General features: G+C 38.2%; 1 protein-coding gene across 1 annotated transcript; it reads right to left on the bottom strand.

Annotated features, from left to right (window-relative positions):
• Positions 1–3,734: 3,734 nt before the first annotated feature.
• Positions 3,735–23,159, bottom strand: rasef (RAS and EF-hand domain containing). The gene is made up of 18 exons (XM_044337037.1): positions 23,096–23,159; positions 22,551–22,880; positions 17,567–17,713; positions 16,951–17,041; positions 14,501–14,596; positions 13,468–13,545; positions 13,189–13,304; positions 11,540–11,608; positions 11,334–11,400; positions 10,392–10,480; positions 9,625–9,928; positions 9,335–9,475; positions 8,824–8,971; positions 8,424–8,505; positions 8,184–8,298; positions 6,809–6,916; positions 6,399–6,475; positions 3,735–5,891 (listed from the first exon to the last, which is right to left on the bottom strand). Exons 1-18 carry the CDS (start codon positions 23,119–23,121, stop codon positions 5,789–5,791), a joined length of 2,187 nt encoding a protein of 728 aa, XP_044192972.1. The 5' UTR covers positions 23,122–23,159; the 3' UTR covers positions 3,735–5,788.

Here is a 23,159-nt window from a genome sequence, read left to right as displayed (position 1 = left end):
AGGGTCATTACACACGAACACACACACACACACACACACACACACACACACACACACAGATGGGAATACACTGTCAATGGAATTGATAGATTAATGTAAATGTGCACAATCTGTTTTTTCACGCTTTGACTCAGACAAACCACAGGGAATCAGATTTTTAGTGTTTAAAAAGTCATTTTTAAATTCCAGTGGGAATAACATCTCAGACTGGACTACTTGATGTCTGGTGTCAAAGGGGATTTACTTTACCGAGAGTGACTCTGTCGACATTGGCTGCAGCTGGAGTTTATCGACAGGACATCAGCAAAACACTGTTTAGACACAGTGAAGGATACAGCCTGTCAAGTCCTGTCATACAGACTTTGAACGTTACCGGCAAAGACATTCAAATATACTGCATGTGGTTTAGTGATACGCAGTTTTTATTGTACTACATTGGAGCCAAGTTATAACACGTAGAGATACTCATACTCACACCCACTAATGTTCTCAGAATAACCTAATCAAGCTAATCTGTCAGATTAACACACATTATAAAATGGCTACTAATCCCCGGCCGTCCTTCCACAGAGCTAACTGAGCGGTCACTGAGATAAACACACAGTAAGTGCCACATCTCCTCTGAATCATCCAACGTCTGTAAATCAACACTGTGGTTTTAGAGGGAGGCGAGGGGCACACAGGCAAAAATCTTCCTATTACTGCTTTACGTTTTGATACGCGCCATGTTAAAAATCTCTTAAAATAGATTTCTACTGAATCTATTTGACCTTTACTGAAATTTCATTTACCACATCTCATGTTATGTTATTTGTTAAATCAGAAATAAAACTCAAACTAAACTAATGTGGAGCTGATATTCTACCTTACAGGGAAGAGGCCTTTTTTCCTGATTCAAACCTGCACATGTGGTCAGATTTCAGGGCTCCACTGGTGAAAGATGTCTTGTTAGTCCAGTTGTGATGTATAATTGTTGAACTCTTTGACAAGTATAAATACAAAATTACAAAATCAGGTCAAGACATCAAGAATTTTCCATCTGATTTACAGTAATGGCTCAGCTATAATTTGGAGGCAGATTTGAACTTCATAAGCGTGTTATGGCTTCAGCATAAAGCATAATAAGCGAGTAGGGTGCTTTTTAATATTAGCATAATATTATTAAATTTGATAAAATCAATATCTATACTACATCCAATATTGATTTATTTTATCAAACATTGTGTATTTTGTCTCCAAGTGTGGAGTTACTTCACATGAAACTTAAAATGCAGTAACTTTAAACTGCACAATGAAATTTTAACAATTAATCAGTAACATTTAAAATCCAAAAATGAGAGACCTTATTAATGTGTATAACATAATGGCATCAAATACTACTCATAATACTATAGTGCTACATATTACACAGTACAAGTTATTGTAGTATTATAGGAGGCTGCTGCCCTCTTGCCTGCAGGAGCGGTATAGCACACAGTGCTGTCACAACTTTATTATTAGAAATTATGTTGCTCAAATTAGGGCTGTTTAGAGCCAAGCATTTAGAGCATTTAGAGAGAAAAACATTGATAACTTTGATTAATAATAATGCCATTATAGGCAGACTATTTGTTTTACATAATAATGAGACAAAAACTTTGTAAAACTGTGTAATTTATCTACTGACGACCCCCAACTTACACACACACACACACACACACACACACACACACACACACACACACACACACACACACAGACACACACAGACACAGACACACACACGTTTTACCTTAACCTAAAACCAAGTCTTCGTTGTAAAATTAAATTGTGGGGACTTTAGGACTGTGGGGACCCAAGAAGGAGACAAGTCCCCACAATGTGACTAAACAGATTCATGTCCCCACAACAACATTCATAATACTTGGCACACACACACACACACACACACACACACACACACACACACACACACACGCACACACACACACACACACACACGAGCCAGATTGCCAGACACTGTTGAACGCTTTGTGTCTTTGATGACATTGTCAAAACCAGACATGACAAACAATATGACAGATATCCATCGGGTGCAGACTGTGTATGTGTGTTCGGGGTGGCTCTGTGTGTGTGTGTGTGTGTGTGTGTGTGTGTGTGTGTGTGTGTGTGTGTGTGTGTGTGTGTGCGTGTGTGTGTGTGTGTGTGTGTGTGTGTGTGTCTGGTCTGGTGTGGAGGTGGATTTGTACAGACAGTCTGCCATCCCAGATGTCATCAGAGTGACCAGTGGTCCCGTTTTCTGACCTCTGACATTTCCAGATGGTGACACCCCACTCCCTCCATTAATGACCCCTCTCTGGATGTATGCATGTCTGTGTGTGTGTGTGTGTGTGTGTGTGTGTGTGTGTGTGTGTGTGCGTGTGTGTGTGTGAAATATGAAATATAAAAACTTCAAAATGATACTGAACTAATTTGGTGCATAAATCAGTCAATTAAACTTGTATTTTAAGGTAACTGAAGCATAAAACTTTTACAACAGCTGCTTAATGTTCATTTCACAGTTCACTTCCAAACACTTTGTGTGAATATAAGCAGAAAACTGATAAGTCAAACCATTTTACAAAAGTGTGCATGTGTGCAGACCAATGAATGTTTCTTTTATTTATTTTTACACCCAAATAAGTTTAATTTTAACCTGGAACTCAAACCTGAACAGAGAAATACACCAATACCACTGGGAAATATCATGAATTAATTCAGCTTTACTTTCCTTGTTATTTTAATATTTCTCCCTCCGTGGAGAAATTTCAGACTCAAATTTGTTTTATTTGGCTTTTGGGAAGAACAGTTTATTTTTACAGAGACTGCTCTTAGTGATTTATATGAATTATTATGTTTTGTGGTTCTACTTTTCTGGTCCTTCAGATGTAAAACAGTAAACAGAACCTGCTCTCTCTCCTCCACACTAATATATTCATTACTGTCATTAACCTTTTTGCTACACAGTCCCCTTATCTAATTATCCCCCTGTTAATGCTCAGCACACACACACACACACACACACACACACACACACACACCCCATTCTCAGCTGCCACTCCTCTCTCTCCCCCATCTCCACCTCCGCTACCCCACATGTTGTTTGACAAATGAGTGGTTTCGCCTCATCAAGCACATGACAATGTAAACAGATGGGAGGTGGAGACAGAGACCTGTGCCAGCTCTAAACACACACAAAACACACACACTAACACACTCACACACACATGCACGCTAACACACTGCAAAATCCCAAACATATGTTGCAGTTATTCAAGCAGCAATGCTCGGAGACACTCGGGGAGTATGGCTGACAGGAGGGTCTTTTAGAGCACCAACCAAGGAGAAATTATCTGATTTATTGATTTGTCTTTTTAACGGAGGCACAGAAATGTGTAGGAGCGACAGATGCAGGAAAACAGACAGATGAAGATATATAAAAAGTAGATAAATCGATCACTCTGAATTTGTGCAGACTGCATTCATAACATCACATCAAATACCACCATCTCCAAGCTATCATGTGATAAAAGATCAATGTTTCATAAATATTGGATTATTGGGCATCATCGGAATTTTCTAAGTGGCTTTTGAAGTAATTTTCCCAGTTAGTTTTCCTGAATATCTCTCCAGAGATCTCATGTTTATCTTGATACCAGTCTTTTGATGTTCAATATATTATTTATTGAGAAAGGAACTTTCAACAAAGACACAGACAAGTTGCAAAGGAGGTGCTTCACAGTTGCACCACTCACAACATTAATAATGGCATCTACGCACAAAGAAGTTTAATCTGTGTGGAAACAAATAGCTCAGCAACAGGTTGTGTGAAAATTTGGATTACCAGGGATTATTTTAAACTTCAGACTCCAAACAAATGAAGGACACAGTCTGACACTGAGAGTCAGGAGTACGACAACATGTCAGTCATACAGGAACCATCGGAAACAGGACTGTGACCCACATGGTGTCTGAAAACACAGTTTTAATGGTTCAGTATGAATCAAATGAATGAGTTTGGATAAGTGATGTCAAATAAAAGGTAAAATGACTAGAAATGGCTGGGACTTGATCATACAAAAGGGGATTAAAGCACACATTTTCAAACCGTGTCACCACAAAGACATTTATGGTGTTTAACTTGTTTGTACAAAAGTAGTTGTGTGGAGAAAAGAGAGCTTGTGAGAAATCCTGCCCAGTTTTTCACCTCCTTACACCTGGCCAATCTGCATGAAGTGGGTATTTGTCAGTTTTGAAATGTCACAGTATTTGTCAGAAAAGTGTCCCCATTTCCAATATCAGAAAGGTGTGTGTGTGTGCGTGTGTGTGTGGATGTCGGGTTGAGGGGAGAAGGGCACAGGGGTGCTCAGATGCTATTTGAGCATCCGACAAGCACGTCATTTGATGCATACTGACACCTTTAAACGCTGCCCTTCAACAGGCTTAAATGTATAATATGGCACTATAGTTAGGACACAATTATAAGACATTCTCCTTAACATCAGCAGTGACAGTTTTCCAAGATCACATGTACACATCAATACAGAATTAGAGGTCATGTACTGTATCTAAGGGACGAAGATAAGAGATCTGCTTCCTGCCACCTCTCTTTTGTGCTTGTCCATTTATCACTATTCATACTAGACAAGTAGTTATCTGTTTACAGTAGTTATTTAAAGCATTCAAGCAGATTGAAAATTAATCTGCTTCAAAAATATAAATTCTTTAACACAATTCCATCCTCATTGGAGGTCAAATTAAAACAAGTGTAACACTGTAGGGTAATATAATAAAGACGGAGGGTTGTGGAATTAGCATAAGGTCTTGTACAACCACACATTGCACCACAGCTCATTATGTATGAACAAAGACGAGGCTTTAAGTTCTCCAGAACTCTCAGCGTCTCCATGTTGCAATAAAGTCTGACATCCTGACTTCTGTTTCTTTTGGGACCACCAACATGATGTCATTTCAACCGAGCACTTACGCCAACAGTAACTGAGCTCAGCAATAATGAGATAAGTGCCACAGTTAAAAGCATAACCACATAAGAATCAATTCTTATTCCTCTTATTTTCCTCGTCATAACAATATGCTGTTAGAATATTAAGCAAATTTCCTCAATCACATACAACTATCCGTCAGCGTCACATACTAATGTCACTTTAAAAATGTGCTCACATACTACTTGGCTTCACTTTCAAATCCTTCTCTCACATTTTACTTCACTTTCACAGCTGTCTTTCTCCTTTCATGCCAGACTTGTGCCTGCCTGGGCAAATCATCAGAAATACGTGGAAGGAAAATATGCAAATATGTGTAATAGCATAACAAACAAGAATAAAAACAAGTTTCAAATGGCAAGAAGTTTACACTGAAATAAACATAAAATACAAAACATTAAGACATCAAGTTGTGGCTGGAAAGCAGCTCAACACATGTTTAAATAACCTTAAATAACAGAAAAAAAAAATCTGAATTTTCCTTCAGATCAAAACTGAGTGAAGCATTTCGTAGAGTAATTTTGTTGCACAGTAAGAAGTAGCTCTGATGTGACATTGTGGATATTCTGTTGTGATCCCATGTCATTATGTTATTTGCTCACTTTATCCATGTGTTAGATTGTTTTGGTTTTTCAGAATGATGATGATTTGTTCCTGGTGTCGTACTTCTGCACAGGTTATGTCTGTTTGGTCAGGTTTCTGCTTTTATTTTCCTCGTTCCACTTGTGCTGAGTTCAGAAACAGAGGTCCAGCTCTGGTGAGTTTGATCAAGTGCAGCAGGAGAAGTTCGGTTTATTCCTCGGAGCATCCAAGCTGGGCAGCGACTGGTAACGACTTTTGTCGTCAAAAGCAGCATGTGTTGTAACTTGCCTGTGAAGGGAGAGAAAGAGGAAGAGAGAGAATGGGAACACGTGGAAACAAAGAGTAATTGAGAATAAAAAATGAGCTGCAGCATTAGAACATGATTGAAAGGAAGCTGTTGATGAGGCTGCATTCATTGGGGCTTGAGGAAAACCTGTTCATGAAGACTTCCATCACAGTTTTTTTTAAAGTTATTTCACAAGTTGTCCCTTTGTGGCAATGTTTGTCATGCTACTTTTACACACCAGAGGGCAGCAAAGTTCATTCCTTCAGAGCTTAGTTTACAGAGAATTTGCTGGTCACACTGAGCATCATGTGGTCCTGATTTTTTATGGAGTTATATAACTTATAAACCAAATAATCAACCCTCATTTTCACCTAGAGGCAGTACGCTGGCAGTTCTGGCACTCTCTTGGGAAAAACTATAACCTGAAGATTATTTGTCACTAGACTTGGTAAAAAGATTGGTTTTTTTTTTTTACTTTTGCAAATTAGTTGAACTTTTAAATATCTCACCTGGCCAGGTGCAGCACAGCTTCCAGGATGTTGGAGCCATCTTTGGCGCTGGTTTCACAGAACAGAGTGTTGTATGTCTGTTTGGGTAAAAGCAAGAAATCATGAATCTAAACTGACTGCAATACTTATGTTGCTGTATGAGTATGTACAGTATGTGTTCTTCTCTCTCCTTCTTCTCTTTGTTGTGATGACTTTTATATCATTTTTAACACTGAAGTGAAGAAGATTTAGCCAGTCTTTATTATCATATTACCAGTAATGAACCTAAACCATGTTTTTGTTTGGATTAAATCAAGGTAAGGGTTCGGTGGAGCCATGAATGTTCAGAGTTACAGTATGGAGGGAATGTAGTTATTAAAAAGTCCTCACAAGTATAGAAATATGAGTGTGTGTTTGTGTTTTGTCGTTACCATAGCCAGTTTTTCTCCATAGCTGGTGGGGACACTGCTGACTCCATCTTGTCTGAGGTCACACTTATTACCTACGAGCATGATGGGAATATCCTCCTGAGACACATCCTGTCACACAGAGAAAATACATGCAGGAACAAATGAAATGGAGAACAAAATACTGCAAGATACTTTAATACTGTCTACTGCTCTGTTGTCACATATTCACATGCAAGAGCATCTTTTTATTTGTGTGCTTAAACTCTCTTAAGTTCTGCTTTTGGAAATCAGCTGATAAAAACAATTTTGCAGTGTCAGAAGTTGTATTAAAAGAGCCGAAACAATCAGAAAATATTAATACAGCTGCCAACGACGTGTCATTAAAGCAGAGCTGTATTGAAACAGTATTTAGAGGGAATAGATTGACATGAAGTTAGACGCTGAAAAACGTTTTTCTAAAGCAAAGCAGTCTGTGACTAATATGAAGACAGTTAATGGGATGTGACAGTCAAATATTAGACAAGAGAATATTATTGCCTACAATAGGTGACGTTACACTGTCAGGTGCAACAGAAGATGATACTAGACAGAGACCTGCAGAGAGACACAGAGGCAGCTGTCGGAGTGAGAGAAGCTTCCTAACTGAAATGTAGATGTTGCCATAAAAACATTTAAAATCTAAAAAACCTCTCAGACATTTGGCAAAGCATGATGATAATGTGGTGAAAGGAATATTAATTTTGCATTAAGTTTGTGTTTCTATTCATGATTTGGACAGCAAGTCTGGACCACTCCTGAATTTCATTCATAACTAAGAGAAAATCACAAAATTGTTGAACGCCGTAACTTAAATCAATCACACATGACATTTAAGAATTAATATGTTTGAATAAGCTCTTGGGTGAGGCTCACTGTCTAAATACTGTGCATAGTGATAACAGTATTTATTTAAGTCAATCAACAAAATGATAATGATGATGATGACTATTGGTTTCACATTAATCACCTCAGCATCTACAAATATTGCATAACATAAAACAACACTTTGAATAATGTTCCACACGACATACTGCATGCAAAAATAAGAAAAAGTCACACAGATTTCAACATGACCACATTATAACAACAGAACACATTCTGTACATGCTTTACATCCAACACTTACGTATCTGCTGCATGTAAAAAGAGAGAAACAAGCAAGATATCAAATGAACACTTACTCTCAATACTTTATAATGACATAGATGCTGCTGACGTGCCGATACAGAATAAATAAATAATAATAATATTGTCTATTTTGTTGCCCAATATTCTACTGTAACTCTCAACTTTTTTGCTTTGCAATACAAACGGTGTCACTCATTTAGCTTTTGAGCAGGGGAGAGTAGCGCATTACCTCAATCATGTCCACCCACTCTCTGACGTTAAGGAAGCTCTTCTCACAGGTGACGTCATACAGCAGCAACACACCGTCCGCTCGTCGAAAGTAAGACTTTGCAATGCTCCGAAACCTGGAATGAGAAAAGAAACACATTTAGATCCCGTATTTTCTCCATGTAAGTTTGAAAACTACACATTGCTGATTACTGTTGGTGGTAATAAGATAAACTCTGTCACACACACACAAAACACACACCTCTCCTGTCCTGCAGTGTCCCATAATTGTAGTAAAGTGGGCTCTCCATCCACAATTAGTGTCTTCATCTGGAAATCCACGCCTAGACACACAAACGAGAGACACACACAGAGCATCACACCACTAAGCTGGTAAAGAAAAGAAACAGAACATTTGACACAGCGATATTAAGGTGGTTCACGCTTTTATTAACAGCACATTTACTGAACTTATGACTTCATATCACCATATGTAGAAATGAATCATGGATAAGTTAGTTGACACTAAGCATTTGTTTCCAGAATTTCTTTGAGAGTAGCCTCTGCCTTTATTTGACAGGTTACAGAGGAGAGACAGAGAATGAAAAGTTATTAAAGCTAACAAAAGTTAACAAGATTTGGATTTAGTTTTTCCAACCCACCCAGAGTAGCACTGGAGTTTAATTTGAATTCGTTCTTGCAGAGGCGAAGCAGGAAGCTTGACTTTCCCACAGCGGCATCTCCGGCCAAAACGATCCTGTAGGCCTTCTCTGATGTCATGTAGCCCAGGTCAGTGCTGTTGTCCTCCTTCTGGGACAGATGAGCACTGATAAGCTGACTGTTTGCATTTTGCACATTTAATTCAAGGTAAACTTATTTTGTCCTCAGCGCTGGCCGCTTTGTAACTGATTTCTTTAATAGGTGGTTCCAAATAAAAAGTAAGAGTGCACAAAATTGTTAGGTATCATACACTAATGACCATGAATATCCACACAAAGTTTGACAGAAATTTGACTAATAGTCAATATTTTTATTCTAAACCACCGTTTTGGACAGACGAACAATGATGCATGAGATGTCTTACTCTTCTCAGTAAGGTTGTGGTGGTAAAAGACATCTCCTACCTTCCATTAGATATCCTCCCTTCTTCCTTTTCTTCTGTCTCTCTCTTACCTGAACACTGATGGCACTGAGGGCTTTTCGTGTCGTTGGTGCCGGTGGTGTGATCACACTAACGGGTTCAGATGGTTTCCAGTCCAAAACCGAGCTGCTGTCCGACCCGAATGCTGATTCACCATCTTGTGTTTCTGTTAGCTGTGATGTAGACACACAGAATATGATGATGGTGGAATCCTGACTTTTCATCTAGAGCCACAGCATGTTCTCGACAACAACTATTAGCTGTTAGCCTTGTCCTGTGAGCATGTCCTGTTAACACAAATATTGCATTTTTTTTGTCTTACCTCAGTGTCGGAGTTTTCTTCAATCAAGCTATCATTGTTGTCATCATCCCCTTTTTTCTTGTCCCTCTCTTCCACTTCCTCTTCTTCTTCTTCTTGACATTTGGTCTCCTGCTCTGAGTCATAACCTCCGTGTGAGCCTCTGAGTGTCGACAGGCCACTGTCCATGTAGCTCTCTGGCAGACTGTCTTCCTCGCACTCGCTGCTGTGTCTGCGCCTCAGGCCCGGGTCACACATGGCCAAGGCCAGGGTGTCACAGCTGGGCCGGCGGCTGTACATGGGGAAATCGTCCATACGCTGGCAGAACCTGAGGAAGAGGTCAGGAAATCTTCTGTGACTTGAAACACGAAACCTTTGGAAAGCTGGACAGGGTAAGGCAGACTGTAGAGCACCTGCATTTATCTCTTCAACATTATTTCTAGTTACATCAAGGACAGAAGTTTCATGTTAAACAGTAGATCTTGGATTATTAACTAAATCATAGCTTTAGGGTTCTTTCCAGACCTGGTTTATCAGGTTTGGGCAGTTACCATCTCCAGGTACATAATGACACCAACATCAAATCAAGACTTGGCTTGGATATGATTTTTTTAATCTCAGAACACTTAAAACTCCTAAAAGGAAGAATATAAATGTTCTAGGAATAAGAAGATGATAAAATATAACTGTAAAAGACCTCACACACTGGTGCAGCAGGTGTTTAGATGTTATGATGAGATACAGTACATTCAGTCTATATCTTGACCATCTGTATTGTCTGTAGGTCTCACCTGTCCATTAATGCATATGGTGACGAGTAGCAGATGCTTTTACTTCTGCTTCTGTCCTTTAAGTCTCCCGGTGACCCACCGTTACCAGACTGTAACACACAACAATTTAATATGAGTTTTTGTATGTTTGTGTGAACTACTGTGATTGTTTTTCTTAATATTATAACAGAGTATACTGTTGTCAGCTAATAAAACACTGAATGTTTTTGCTTAAAATGTATAGTTACAACTAATGTCTTTTTTCAAGTGTTAAATATGCAAAGCTCACCTCTAGACAGACAGGTGATAAAGTAATAGTTCAAAACAAAAAAAATAGACTCCAGCACACTGTCAGCACTTATATTAAATTTATTAAATAGCTATGTTTCGGTCAAATGACCTTCATCAGGCATTTCACACAGTAAATGACAACAGGCCTGCATAGTATATATACACACATGCATCCACAGAAAAATCAGCCAACCTTAGGGACCAAGCAATCAACAACTTTAAAGGAGAAACAACACTGGAAACGTGCAGGGGAAAGAAAAAGGCCCAACAGGTGAATCTCCCACATATTCCCCATTAAAGAATAAAAACAATTATCATTCGATAACAACCACCATTACAAACTAGAGAAAAATCATGATTCACAACAACCTTCCCAGAAACAAAGGAGAAGCAAGTATTGACAATGAAACAGCAGAGTAAATAGAAAACCATCATTAAATATCATCAAAAGAGATATAATCCCAAACAGTTAAATGTTACAGTGGAAAGAACAATCAATAGAGACATGCAGCAGGAAGATTTCACGTGCTAAAAGTTATTTTAGGTTTAAGCATTAGAAGTTGCATTTGGAGTCCACCAACCAAAGAGATGAATTAACTTCAGCCTCTTGCAATTTGAAAACTGAAGTAGTTTTGAATTTTGATTCTTTTTGGATTAAGTGTGCAGATCTACCTTGGTGACCCTCTCCAAAGCCGTCCTCAGGCCATCGTTGCTGTCATGGAGCTTTCTGTTGGCTGTCCTAAAAAATACACGTTATTATTATTTTTCATTTTTGAATGCATCTTTTTTTAAAAAAATTAAAGTGATAGCTCCGTACAGTGAGAGATCTTTCCATCTGGGAAATCTGTACAGTAGTTAGTGTTAATATTCGGACTTACTGCAGAATCTCGATCTGGCTCTCCAGGATGTCTCGCTCATCAGAGAAATGTTTCATGAGCTCCTCGTCTCTACAATAAAACACAGTCATAAACACAGCTGGTTATTATGAAAAGCAATCAAAGGAACAAGTTATGTGGATCTGGATTAGTTTCAGTGACATCCTGCATTTAACAGAGTCCACACATGCATCATATGAGGATGAAAGTCACAATAGTCAAATCATAAAAACAAAGTTGAGCAATGTATAATTATTAAAATTGATTTAAATCAGACACAATTGAACGCATTCTCTGCTGCGCACATCCGTGTAAGTAATAAAAAGACAACATCTGTCAAAGTCAGGGCTTTTAATACACTGAATTAAATGTTCATACTCTTGTTTAAGGCTGCAATTTATTTTCACTATCAATTAATCTGAAATTAATTTCTCTATTAATCTTTTTGTCTATAAAATGTCAGAAAATAGTGAAAGTGATGTCAAGTGATGTCCTCAGATGTCTTGTTTTGTCCGACTAACAGACCAGTTCAGTTTACTATCATGGATGACACTGAAAACCTCCAAATCCTCAAATTTGAGAAGCTGAAACCAGCAAATATTTGGCATTTCTGCTTAAAAAATGACAAAAACAATTATTTGATTATCAAAGTAGTTGATTCATTTTCTGTTCAATTGATTTGTCGACTAATCGTTGCAGCTAGATAATCAATTAAAGAAATCATTCCTATGTATCAATAATTGTCATAGAACTTGAGAAATGTAGTCCTTATTTTTCATATTCAGAACAGCAGCAGCTTCACTTGGCAACTGACAGATGTTACGTCAGATTTATGATTATCATGAGACATGATAAAAAGTTGGAGACACAGAGTAAACACCATCACTGAGATGGTCCAAGGAGGCGGATTATTATCCTGCCTGTGGCTCTGTTGCTAAGTAACGTTCTGAAGAAGTTATTGTGTGTCTGTAGTCACTCCAGGATATCCTGTTTCAGCTGTGACAAAATGAAAACACCCCCCGGGAGCATCAGTCAGTCAGTGAGAGGGGGCGTGACCTCCGTCTCTCTCTCTGTCTCTCTACAACAGGGGTCTGTCTCTCTGGGCTTGTTTCATAAAAATAAGAACTGATACATTCGATTTATCTAAAACGAATACATTTTTCCATTAAAAATCAGTTTGAAATTGTTGGAACATGTGGAGCTTCCTCCATGCTATTAAAAACAGAGAGCAAACATTTACAAGTTCACACTAATTTGCAGACAGAGTGAGCAAAGATTGAGAAAACCTGCTCTGCAACTTGAAAGTAAAGAGTAATTCTAGGTTTAGACTTTCACAGGTTTCGCTGAAAGTAAACTGTGTGTGTTTGTTTATTGGATTAAAGAGAGATATGATGTCTATTCTTATATCACAATGTTCTCTCTTTCTTACTGTGGAAAATACCAAAAAACAAATAATCAAACATGATGCTGAGGCCTCTTAGACTGAGATTCAACCTCAATATCTTGCAGAAATCAAAAACTAAAAACCTAAACATGAGCCAAGATATATCCAGAAAAATGACCCAAATCTGAGCTGAATATTTATCTAAATAAGTGAAACATACACACACACAACAAAGATACAAAGCAAACCCAGTCTGTATTGAATTCACCTTTCAGAGTTGATGCTTTGATCGGTCAGCTCCGTCTTCAGCGAGTCCATCTCACTCTGCAGACAGGCCACTTTGGTCTGAGACCGCATCAGCTCCTGTTTTAACCGCTGATTCTCCTACAGAGAGAAATGCAAGCAGAAAGGGTGGTGATGACAAGGAGAGGGAAAATGGAAGTGTGTTAGAATCAGAGAAACGTAACCCCCCCCCCACTCGCTTCTGACACCTTTAACAAAATTTAGTGAACTCTCAGCATTCATAAAATGAGTTGTTAAGTCTCACCAATGTCAGCTCGTTGATCTTCTTCTTCAAAGCTGGGCTCTCGTCTTTCACAGTGATGTTGTTATACTTCTCCTCTATCTGATGGACATGTTCACAGGATATTTAAGGTTCAGGTTTTTTTTTTTTTGGCTCACTATCAGGTAGATTAAACTACAGTCTTCAGAACAGCATATAAAAACATTATATACACACAAATCACAGTCACTTTAAAGTTTCAATGAACTGATTCCAGTGAGGTTTCTCTGGAGTCCAGCTGATATTTATGTTTTCATGAGGTCAAAAGAATAAATTATTCCTGGTTCACATTCTCATGAATGTAGTCAGTGTTGTTCATAAAGGACCCACTTTTCCTCTGTTTAGCAGAACTGTGTTTCCCCTCAAACATGTACAGTGTAGTTAACTGAGTGTTTGTATTTAAATAGGTCAAATGTAAGCTCCTCTCCAGCAGTACATCCCTCCTTGAGCCTCCAGTTTTCATATCTATATCATATCATATCAATCTGACATTTTTACTAGTCTCATGCACTTAGAACAAAGATAATAAACTGCATGGAACAAAGATAATTTAAGTCAGAAAATAATAAAGATTTTTGATGAATAATCATTAGTAATGCCTATATTATAACTAACAACTAGAACAGTCTGGTAATTTCAGAAAATTACATCACTTTACTGTAATGCAGCCTTTAAAACCAGGAAAAAGACAATTATGCCATATCAAAATATTACAATATCCAAAATCCCAGACGAATCTAGTCTCATATCACAATAGATATAATATTGATATATTGCCCAGCCCTAGAAAGTAATAACGGTGAAAATGGTTTTAACATGTGAATAACATTATTACTGTGCATTTTATCTATGTGCTGTTTTGTTCATGTTGTTGATATGATGAGGTGATTTATTTGAGACAACTTTACAACACTGAGATGAGACTAGAAGTATAAATGCATGCTGGTTGTAAATATGACTGCAGGAGTTTGTGTGGACCTACATACAGTGTTGATGGTGTGTTTTTGTGAAAATTTACCATCTGCATCCTCTGGATCTTACACTGCAGCTCACACACTTCGGTTTCATAATTTCTTCGCAGCTCACTCAGAGCGGCTTCTGTGCGCTTCTTCTCCTACACACACACACACACACAGACACACACACACATACACACAATTTCAATTTCAATTTCAATTTTAATTTATATAGCGCCAAATCACAGCAGAAGTTATCTCAGGGCACCTTTCACATAGAGCAGATCTAGACTTTACTCTTTATGTAAAAACACACACAAACACAAAAACACATAAATAAAACAATTAGTTGTCACTTTAGTATCAAACAGCACAGTTGGTTTGCTGTGACACAGGAATCTGTGCTATTTTAAGGCAGGTTTTGAACAACGTATGGAGGCTTATGGGGAATCGATTCGCTATCAGCGACTGTCTATCTACAGTTTCCAAAAATAAAGTCCTCTCTTCTAGATGTCAGAACATGACTGTGTGCACATTACAGTGAGAGAGAATACAGGTGAGTGCCCTCTAAATCTGTTTGCTTTTCTCTGACAAAACAAACAGCAGCTCCTGAGTCAATGGAGTACACTTACATAAGTTTATACACACACGCATGGCGATAAGACTGGTTTATGTTCCTGCGCAAATTGGTTTGAAGGGTATGAAGAGACTTTAGGAGCAAACTTAACCTTAAAGACATATGACTTACATAAACCTGGTAGTTTGATGTCTGATACAACAAGAGATCTATACTGTGCTGCTCTGTCACTGAGTCAGATGTTTTCAGTTTTAATTTAATGTCATGGAAAGCTAAATATTGTTATCAAATCTTATCATCCTACAGAGCACAGTGTTTCATGTGTTTCACTCAGATTCCCAGAAATATCTCCAGCTTTCAAAAAACCTACAAACAGATTATATAATTCATTCAGAGTGAAACTGAAGGCCGCCGAGGCAATAAACCTACTTTCATTTAAATATGAAAACAAATGTTAACGTATTAAAATGTGAGCCACATTGTTGAGAGTTGCCAGCAACAAACAGAATAACACAAATTGCCTTAAATTTCTGCTTTTGCAATTTAAACCCACAATTTTACTTTCCTCATCTGGTAAAAACTTGGGTGTACAGTGTTAGCTCATACAGACATAATTTCACATGACTGACTTATAAAGCTACATGAACCCTTAAGGGGGGCAGGATACTCCATCTGAAGTGTTTGTCGAATGATCGAACACCTTTGGAGACTCCCTGTGTCCAACAATTCCTGTAACTTTCCAAAACAGACAATCTGCTGTTCACATCATGCAGCGATTGGAAATGAGAAAGTGGTTTTAACTTCTCTTTCAAGCTCTTTTCTTCTTTCCTTACACAACTATTTCCGGCACAACAGAGTGTAACACAATGAATTTCCTCCAGAAGAGACTGTTTGAAACTGTACACCATTACCCCCATTTTTAGAGGACTATTGTGCCTCGCCTCTCTCTATGAAGGTCGGCTTTTCCCCCCTGCCTCTCAGTGTGGCTTTTCAGAACAGCTACGGTATGAACACTTATGCCTTCTGACGTCGTCGGACAGCAAGTTTTACAAACTAGTTACTTTCTAGCATAACCCAGCAGCCCTTACACATAGTCAGGACAGCAGAACTATCCACTAACTCTGTTTACAAGTAACTTGGAGAAAGATGCAGTTACACAACTGAGCTTAATTTTATAACTCAAAAACACCAAGTTATAGATAGATATAGCTGAGTTACACTCCTCATAGATTAATGATACACACCAGGCCAAAAAAACAACCTTAAGTTCATTAACAGTTTATTTTATTCTACTTAGATGCGTGTCAGATGGGGCTTCACACATTACACACAAGACAAAATATCAAGATGTCATTTTAAAATGAATTTGTGTTTGCTACCTTTAAACGAATGTGGTGAATTCAATGCATCTGACATTATAAACAGATAAACTAAAATGTAATTTACAGGTCAAGTTAAAAGCTTTCTGGAGCCACAGTGGTGGCATGCAGCCTGTATCTTTATAGATTATCATTTTCATCTGCACATCACCCATCCTTATCATGTATATACATGCTTATCAGTTTAAACACCGGCGGATAAAAAGTGCTCCAGCACCTCTATCTACTGGCTGTTTCAGATCTCAAATCCACAGTTGTGAAAACCAGCTGATCAGCAGGCGTGTCAGAGTTCAGATCAGTAATCTGATATTTAGCCGTGTCCGTTTGTTTGACATGAGGGAAGAGCTGAATAAATGCACCCTGCTTGTCGCTTTGCCTACACAAACTTCAAGGAAAAAAAAAACCTGTCATAGCAACTAGACTGGAATATTAAAACCAGATTAGAAAGTCATGTTTACACAAAGTCCGTGTTTTTTGGTTTTTTTTGGGTGGGGGGGGGGGTGGGGGGGGGGTCTTATATGTTTATGTGCAGTGTATGTATGTGAACTTGTCCCACCTGCTCCCGTGTTTTTCTCTCAGCAGCATGAATGCGTTGGTCCATCTCCTCTTCCATCTCACTGAGCTGCATCGACGCTTGGTCCTGCGCTCTGGAGAACAATAGCAGCATAATTTCACTGTACTGCAGAGACCTCAAAGGACTAATTACACATTTTATACCCGATTATTAACATTTTTTCATGTACTATGAGTTTCAAGACACAGAGCATCGGGACTGATGTCAAAACTAGATAATGGCAGCAAATGAGCCATCATACCTATAATCGTCTTTATAGGGAAGTAAGATGTCTGCAGCACAAAGATTAATAGGCAGGTGTGCGTTAGCATGAAGTTATACAGTGTTATCTATAACATTTCAACACACTCTCATTTTTACTATTTGACATCAAGAGGAACTTCACTTCTGTTTACTTTTTGAAAACAGTTTCCCACAAATCATACCCAACTTTTACTGAAAAGTTTTACATTTATATAAAAAAGAGGCAACCCAGTAATTACTATGGTAAATATCACTTAAACATGTTTACTGTAACATTGTTGTCAGATGAAAACCTTAATTTCGCTTCATTTGAAGGATGCAAGTTAGCATTTGCCTGCATGTGTGTGTTGCTCACCGTTTGATGGCAAGGGCCAGGTTCTCCATCTCAGAGTTCTGCTGTTTGATCTCTTTGGTGAAGTTTAAGATGACTTTCTCAAACTGAGGTATCAGCCGGGGCTCAGTCAGACTGATGTTCTGGTACAATGTTGCTGCTTGTTCATTCCTGGAAGAAAATCAGAGTTTAGGATCAGTTTTGTTTTGTTGTGCTGACATGTGCAGTAGTGTTTTTTTTCCCTAATAGGTTTAAGAATCCTGGTCGTTCTGTTTCATAGAAACCGTGAAATTAACAGCAGTCAACTGTGAGTAAAAAATGTCTGCTGTGTCAGTTTTATCACCTATGATGAGTGGATGACAGTAACAACAGATTTTTTTTATTGAGACAAACCAAATTACAATCAGTCTTTTGGACTTTGAGTAGGAATTGTGTATTTCTAGTTTAGTTGACTGAGTTGCTTGATTGCCCACAAGATTCATAAACAATAAAAGGCAGAAGAAACATTGGAGATCGTTCTTCAATAGGATGACAAATTAGCTTAATGTGATCGTTAGAAGAAAAGAAAAAAACTTTTCACTTTAGAGTCATATGACCAAGGATTTACTTTATATGCTTATGTATGCAGGCATTTTTGCTGCTTCTGGCTTTACTGTATGTGGGCCCAAAGAAGACGATATGCAGTATAACTCCTTTTAAGTTTAATCAACTACCACACAAAAGGTCCACCGATTTAAAAACAGTTGATTTCTATGTTTGATGCATGTCACACTTTGTTTCACAGTGTAACTACATGTAGTTGATGTTGCCACAGTTCCCAGACAAAACAATACAGAAACCAGACCAGTAATATTCATGGGTCAGAGACAAGGTTAACAACAATATTTACAGCCTAATCACACAGATTATCCTGTGAACGCACTTCTGGAAAAATGATTTCTGTAGAGATAACCGTTTCCTGCGTCACAGCACAAAGAGAAAAGTGGGTCATATAAGTCGACGATATGTGTGTTTGACTTTTGACAGGGCGGACTGGCTGTGATCCTAAGCATATAGACACTGCTGCCTGTCTGTCAATACCTCACGGTGACACACAGCGTCACATGCTATCGCACAAAACCCAAACATAACACAAACACACACAAACAAGCATAAACAATCCAACGTTGTTAGGAAGTTATTGATATTGTCATGTTTTCTGCTTCAACAAACAGCACTTTGACCATCTTAAGAACACAGAAAATATTTTTTCCCTCTGAGGGAATCTCAAGATATTCTGTAGACAGAAAAAGCGACGAGCAAATACAAATGTTACGTTTGAGTATTCATCACAGTCTTAAAGTCCCATGGTTCAAAAAAATAGCAAAGAAAATAATGTTAAATGACCCAAACATTGAGAATAAACAGGCTCCCTTCTTCATTTTTGCCCCCTGTGGAGCTCTGCCTGTTTTTCTGTGTTTGCTTTTTGCATTTACTTCACACATCTCCTCTGTATTCTAGCAAAAAATGCATTAATTGCTCCTCATCACTTTGGGAAGTGTTTATACAGCCAGGATACAAAGATACACAAAATAGATGTTTAAAACTTCACAAAACCCCCCAAAAATCAGGAAAACGTAATTTGGACATCTGAAATGGTTGTATGAGGTTGGGTAGTGCCATCGTAATCAAACCTTCACCTGTCTGGCAGAAATTTTAAATATATACTGTATGTTTTATACAAAATGATTTTCAAAAGGAATATATCTGGAGCATTTAAACACAAATGTATGACAAAACCAAGTGGGGAAAGCATGTAGGACATCTTTTAAGTGATCTTGTGCAGAGAAGCCGTCTTTTAGTGCTCAGCCTAACCCCCTTATGATATTAGTCAGCGTCTGAGTCAGCTGAAAGATTCAGTTTTGTAAAAAGAAAAGTAGACTAGATACACAACTCTTAACGTCAGCCTCAATCAGCAGGAAAGTTCTGAATAATCTTAATTGATTTTTTGCTCTTGATGTCTTTATCTCACACTGACACAAAGTATCCTTTCATCCCCTGAAAAACAGACACTTGTCTTGAGTGAGCTGTGAACTATATTCTCCTAATTGTCATCTCTCAGCTGATGGCAACGACAGTGACTTTAACTGCTTCAAGATAAGGAAGCGTATTTAGCTGCGCAGGATGAGACAGCACCACTGTGACAATCAATGTCCCAGATGGAGCGCGAGGATGGGTCCCATGGCAAGCCTGGGGCCGCACACGCACACACACACACACACACACACACACACACACACACACACACACACACACACAATCACAGACACTTATAGGTTGGTTCAAAATAGGACTGATCAAATTTTCAATACCTTTTGCACCAAAATGCTACTTTTTTGATCATTTACTTTAAAAAACAAACTTTTTTTTCTTTTTTACTAAACCGTCTCTCTACAGAGGAAGCCACAAAGTTTTCCTAAATAAAACAGTCTAAAATTGGCAAGATGCTGATTTAAATTAAGGATTATTTGATTAAAGAATAAGTAAACAACATCATAACATGCTCTTGATCGTTGACAGTTTCAGTTTTCATACAGTTTTGGACACATTTCAGTCAGTACGACAAAAGTACTGAGGTTCAATACTCCATGACACATTTGAAATTGATCAAATATGAAGAAATATGAGCTGAAAAATATAAAAATCAGAAAGAAATAAGACTTTTTTGTGATTTTATAACAAATTAATTCAATTATATATTAGATCATTTAGAACTGGCCTAAATCTTTCTCAGTCTAACAAAGCTCATATAGCAGACGCCAAACTGTATGACTAAGTTACAGCTGATTCTTACAGTATGTGTTCAATGTTGACTCTGACTCATTTCCAGTTTAACGTCTTTCAACAAAGCATTAATTATCAATATGTTTACAGTCTGATAGCTTGACAACTGACAGGTTTCTTCATACAAAGTCATGATAAGAGGTAAACTCTGATGACTAAGAGACTCACTGTGGTTTATATAGAATCTAAAAACTTGGAAGATGGAGAAAATCCTGGCAGACCTGGTGTATGTTAAAATCTAAAAGTGCCAGCATGAAGAACCAGGCAAATACACAACTTGTTGTCTGTTACAGACATGAATACATGATGTTTTTGCAGGCAAAGGTAAGTTTGCAAAAACCAAAAATCCATAGCAGGCCTACATAGTACAACACTGCAAGAAACAGTGAGGATTATATTTTAAAAATAACCCCTCAGTTCAGAAATATATTTTGTTTTTTACTGTGGTTGTGCATCAAACTGATTTCTGGTATTTTTTATTTTGCATGACCCTTCACCCCAAATATCAACTCCTTTTCTAGCACTTTAATAAGAAAAGGAAAACATCATATGTGTTATCGCTTGTGTGTCAGTGGAGGTAAAAACTAGTTTTTGGTGGAGAACCATGTTGTAGGATCAATACAGTCATATATATATATATATATAGTACATCAGTGGAACAGACTGTCGATAAATATTTTTAGCCAAACAAATCTAATGATGTGATACTGACCCTGCAGTTCTGCATTATTATGTAAGTGTGAGATGAGGGCTTGACAATGTTTAACTGTAAATTTCCTCTAGTTTCAGTTCAATATAGGGCCAATCCAGAAAGTCTTTTTCTAGAAACATGTGAGAAATGTTGCTGGAGGGAGTACTGAATGACCCGCAGCACATACAGTATCTATAAGGTGGGAATTAATTCAATATTATCATTTATTGCCTTTCAGTGGGACGATATTGTGATGATGAAATAATAATTTGTGTGAGTGTAGGTGAAAACTAATACAATTAGTAATTGAAGTTTTTGTTTTACATTTGGAAGGGTTTGTCTGATAATAACGCAGTTAAGTGCATCAGTTTGGTTATTCTGAATGTGAACATTTGCCCCATCATTCATATTTACTAATACTGGAAAGCTATTTCTACATTTAGACTCTCTGTGGCAACATGCTAAAGATAACAGAAATATTAAAAATCCCTGTGTTAGTGTTTCATGTGAGGATCCTTTACTCACTTCTGAGGGGAAAACTGCTTTTAGATCTTGCATCAACAAAATATCAGCTGGGACAAAATGAATGGCAGCACAGCATGTTCCCATTCATTGGGTGTATGACTTGACTCCAGTTGATGACAACTGAGATGACGATTCAGAGGATTCAAGAGGATTCAGTAATGCAAAATTGACAAAAATTGTAAAATTAAACAGACACATGTATAAATGTTTATAAATTAAGATATTGTTTATAAACTATATCATAAAAAAAGAACAGAAATCAAAGGGAAATCACCTAAAATGCTTCAGACGTCTTTGAGCAGAGTTGAGGATAGAGAGAAGTTCACTTGGTCAGAATAGAAGTAAAAATATTTGGTGTTGGTGTCAAACATTATTCTCTATATTAACTGTAAAGACGCAAAAGCCTCTGCTGTCAGTGCAGTCAGAGAACAAACTTGACCTTTTGTCTGAATCTTTTATATGTTTTAACTTTTGATCACCTGCTGGTTTCACTCTCCACACATTCAGCTTGACAGATCTCACTCTCACATACAGTATAAACTGGAAAAAATACACAATGTGAGTCATCTGCCTTTGGGTTGTAATAATGTGCCTTCAGGAAAAAACAAACACACACTCAAGACAAATACATGTTTAAGACACTTAAACACACTCTGTACATATCTTTCACTGACACAAAGTCACAGCATGTGCAAGTTATTTACATTTTTTTGTGTTATTATAGTGTGCGCACATGGCTGCTCTTCTATAGTTTTCAACTGTTTCTTGTGTTGTAAATTGCCTTTTTAGAGTGGCCTCTTGTAATGTTTAATTGGTCGATTAAACATTAAAGTCTCACTATCATCTTTACGCACACTGCGCTCACTGTTTAACACACTCATATCACCTGAGAATTTCCATATTTTAAAGACATCCACCCCTGTGCTCCACCTCACTGACACTACCCAACCGACAGGTGTGAACTCTCACCTGGGGATGAACTTGGCCTGCTCGCCCAGTCTCCCCTCGAAGTTCTCCCAGGCGGCGGACACGTCTGCTCCGTCCGTCTCCATGTCCTCTCCGTAGCGGTCGTGGAAGCCGCTGATGAACTCAAGCAGGGTGACGGTTCCGTCGTTATCGACGTCCAGCCGGTTGAAGATCTTGTCTGCCTCGGCCGCGGGCACCTGCAGCTCCGCGCAGATAGTCAGAAACTCGTTCCTCTCGATCCGCCCAGAGTTGTCCACGTCGTAGGCGTGAAAGAGGGCGCGCAGCCGGTCCTGTTCCTCTGCGCTCATTCCCTTGATGGAGGGATGTGGCAGGCTGGAAAAAAAAGAAGGCGGTTCAGCAAATTGAAGGTGACCACCGTGACAAAAACTACAGACCTGCCAGTGTTTTATCTTCAAGACACTTTGCAAACCGCAAAATATAACTCCCTAAAAAGTTCCTGCAAGTTCGTCTTTTCCGCAAAATATCATCACGCAGTTAATCCATATTCGATAATTCATATAAACTTTCAATAGAGCAAACGTGCGCACTTCTGCTCCTGCTGTGTTGTCTTCATCAAGTCATTTCCCGGTTTGTAGCAGCCAGCTGGTTTGT

The sequence above is a fragment of the Thunnus albacares genome, chromosome 2 (genome assembly GCF_914725855.1).
Source record: "Thunnus albacares chromosome 2, fThuAlb1.1, whole genome shotgun sequence".
Classification (NCBI taxonomy): domain Eukaryota; kingdom Metazoa; phylum Chordata; class Actinopteri; order Scombriformes; family Scombridae; genus Thunnus; species Thunnus albacares.
The sequence above is the reverse complement of the archived record's forward strand: the minus strand, read 5'-3'. Positions and strand labels throughout refer to the sequence as shown.

What these genes read in the sequence shown, in the direction of transcription:
- rasef (XM_044337037.1), bottom strand. Translation starts at nt 23,121, where the DNA reads ATGAAGACAACACAGCAGGAGCAGAA. An exon ending in AGATCAACGAGCTGACATTG is followed by an intron (nt 13,305 to 13,467) that starts GTGAGACTTAAC and finishes TTCTCTCTGTAG; the next exon opens with GAGAATCAGCGGTTAAAACA. An exon ending in AAGAAAACTCCGACACTGAG is followed by an intron (nt 9,476 to 9,624) that starts GTAAGACAAAAA and finishes TCTACATCACAG; the next exon opens with CTAACAGAAACACAAGATGG.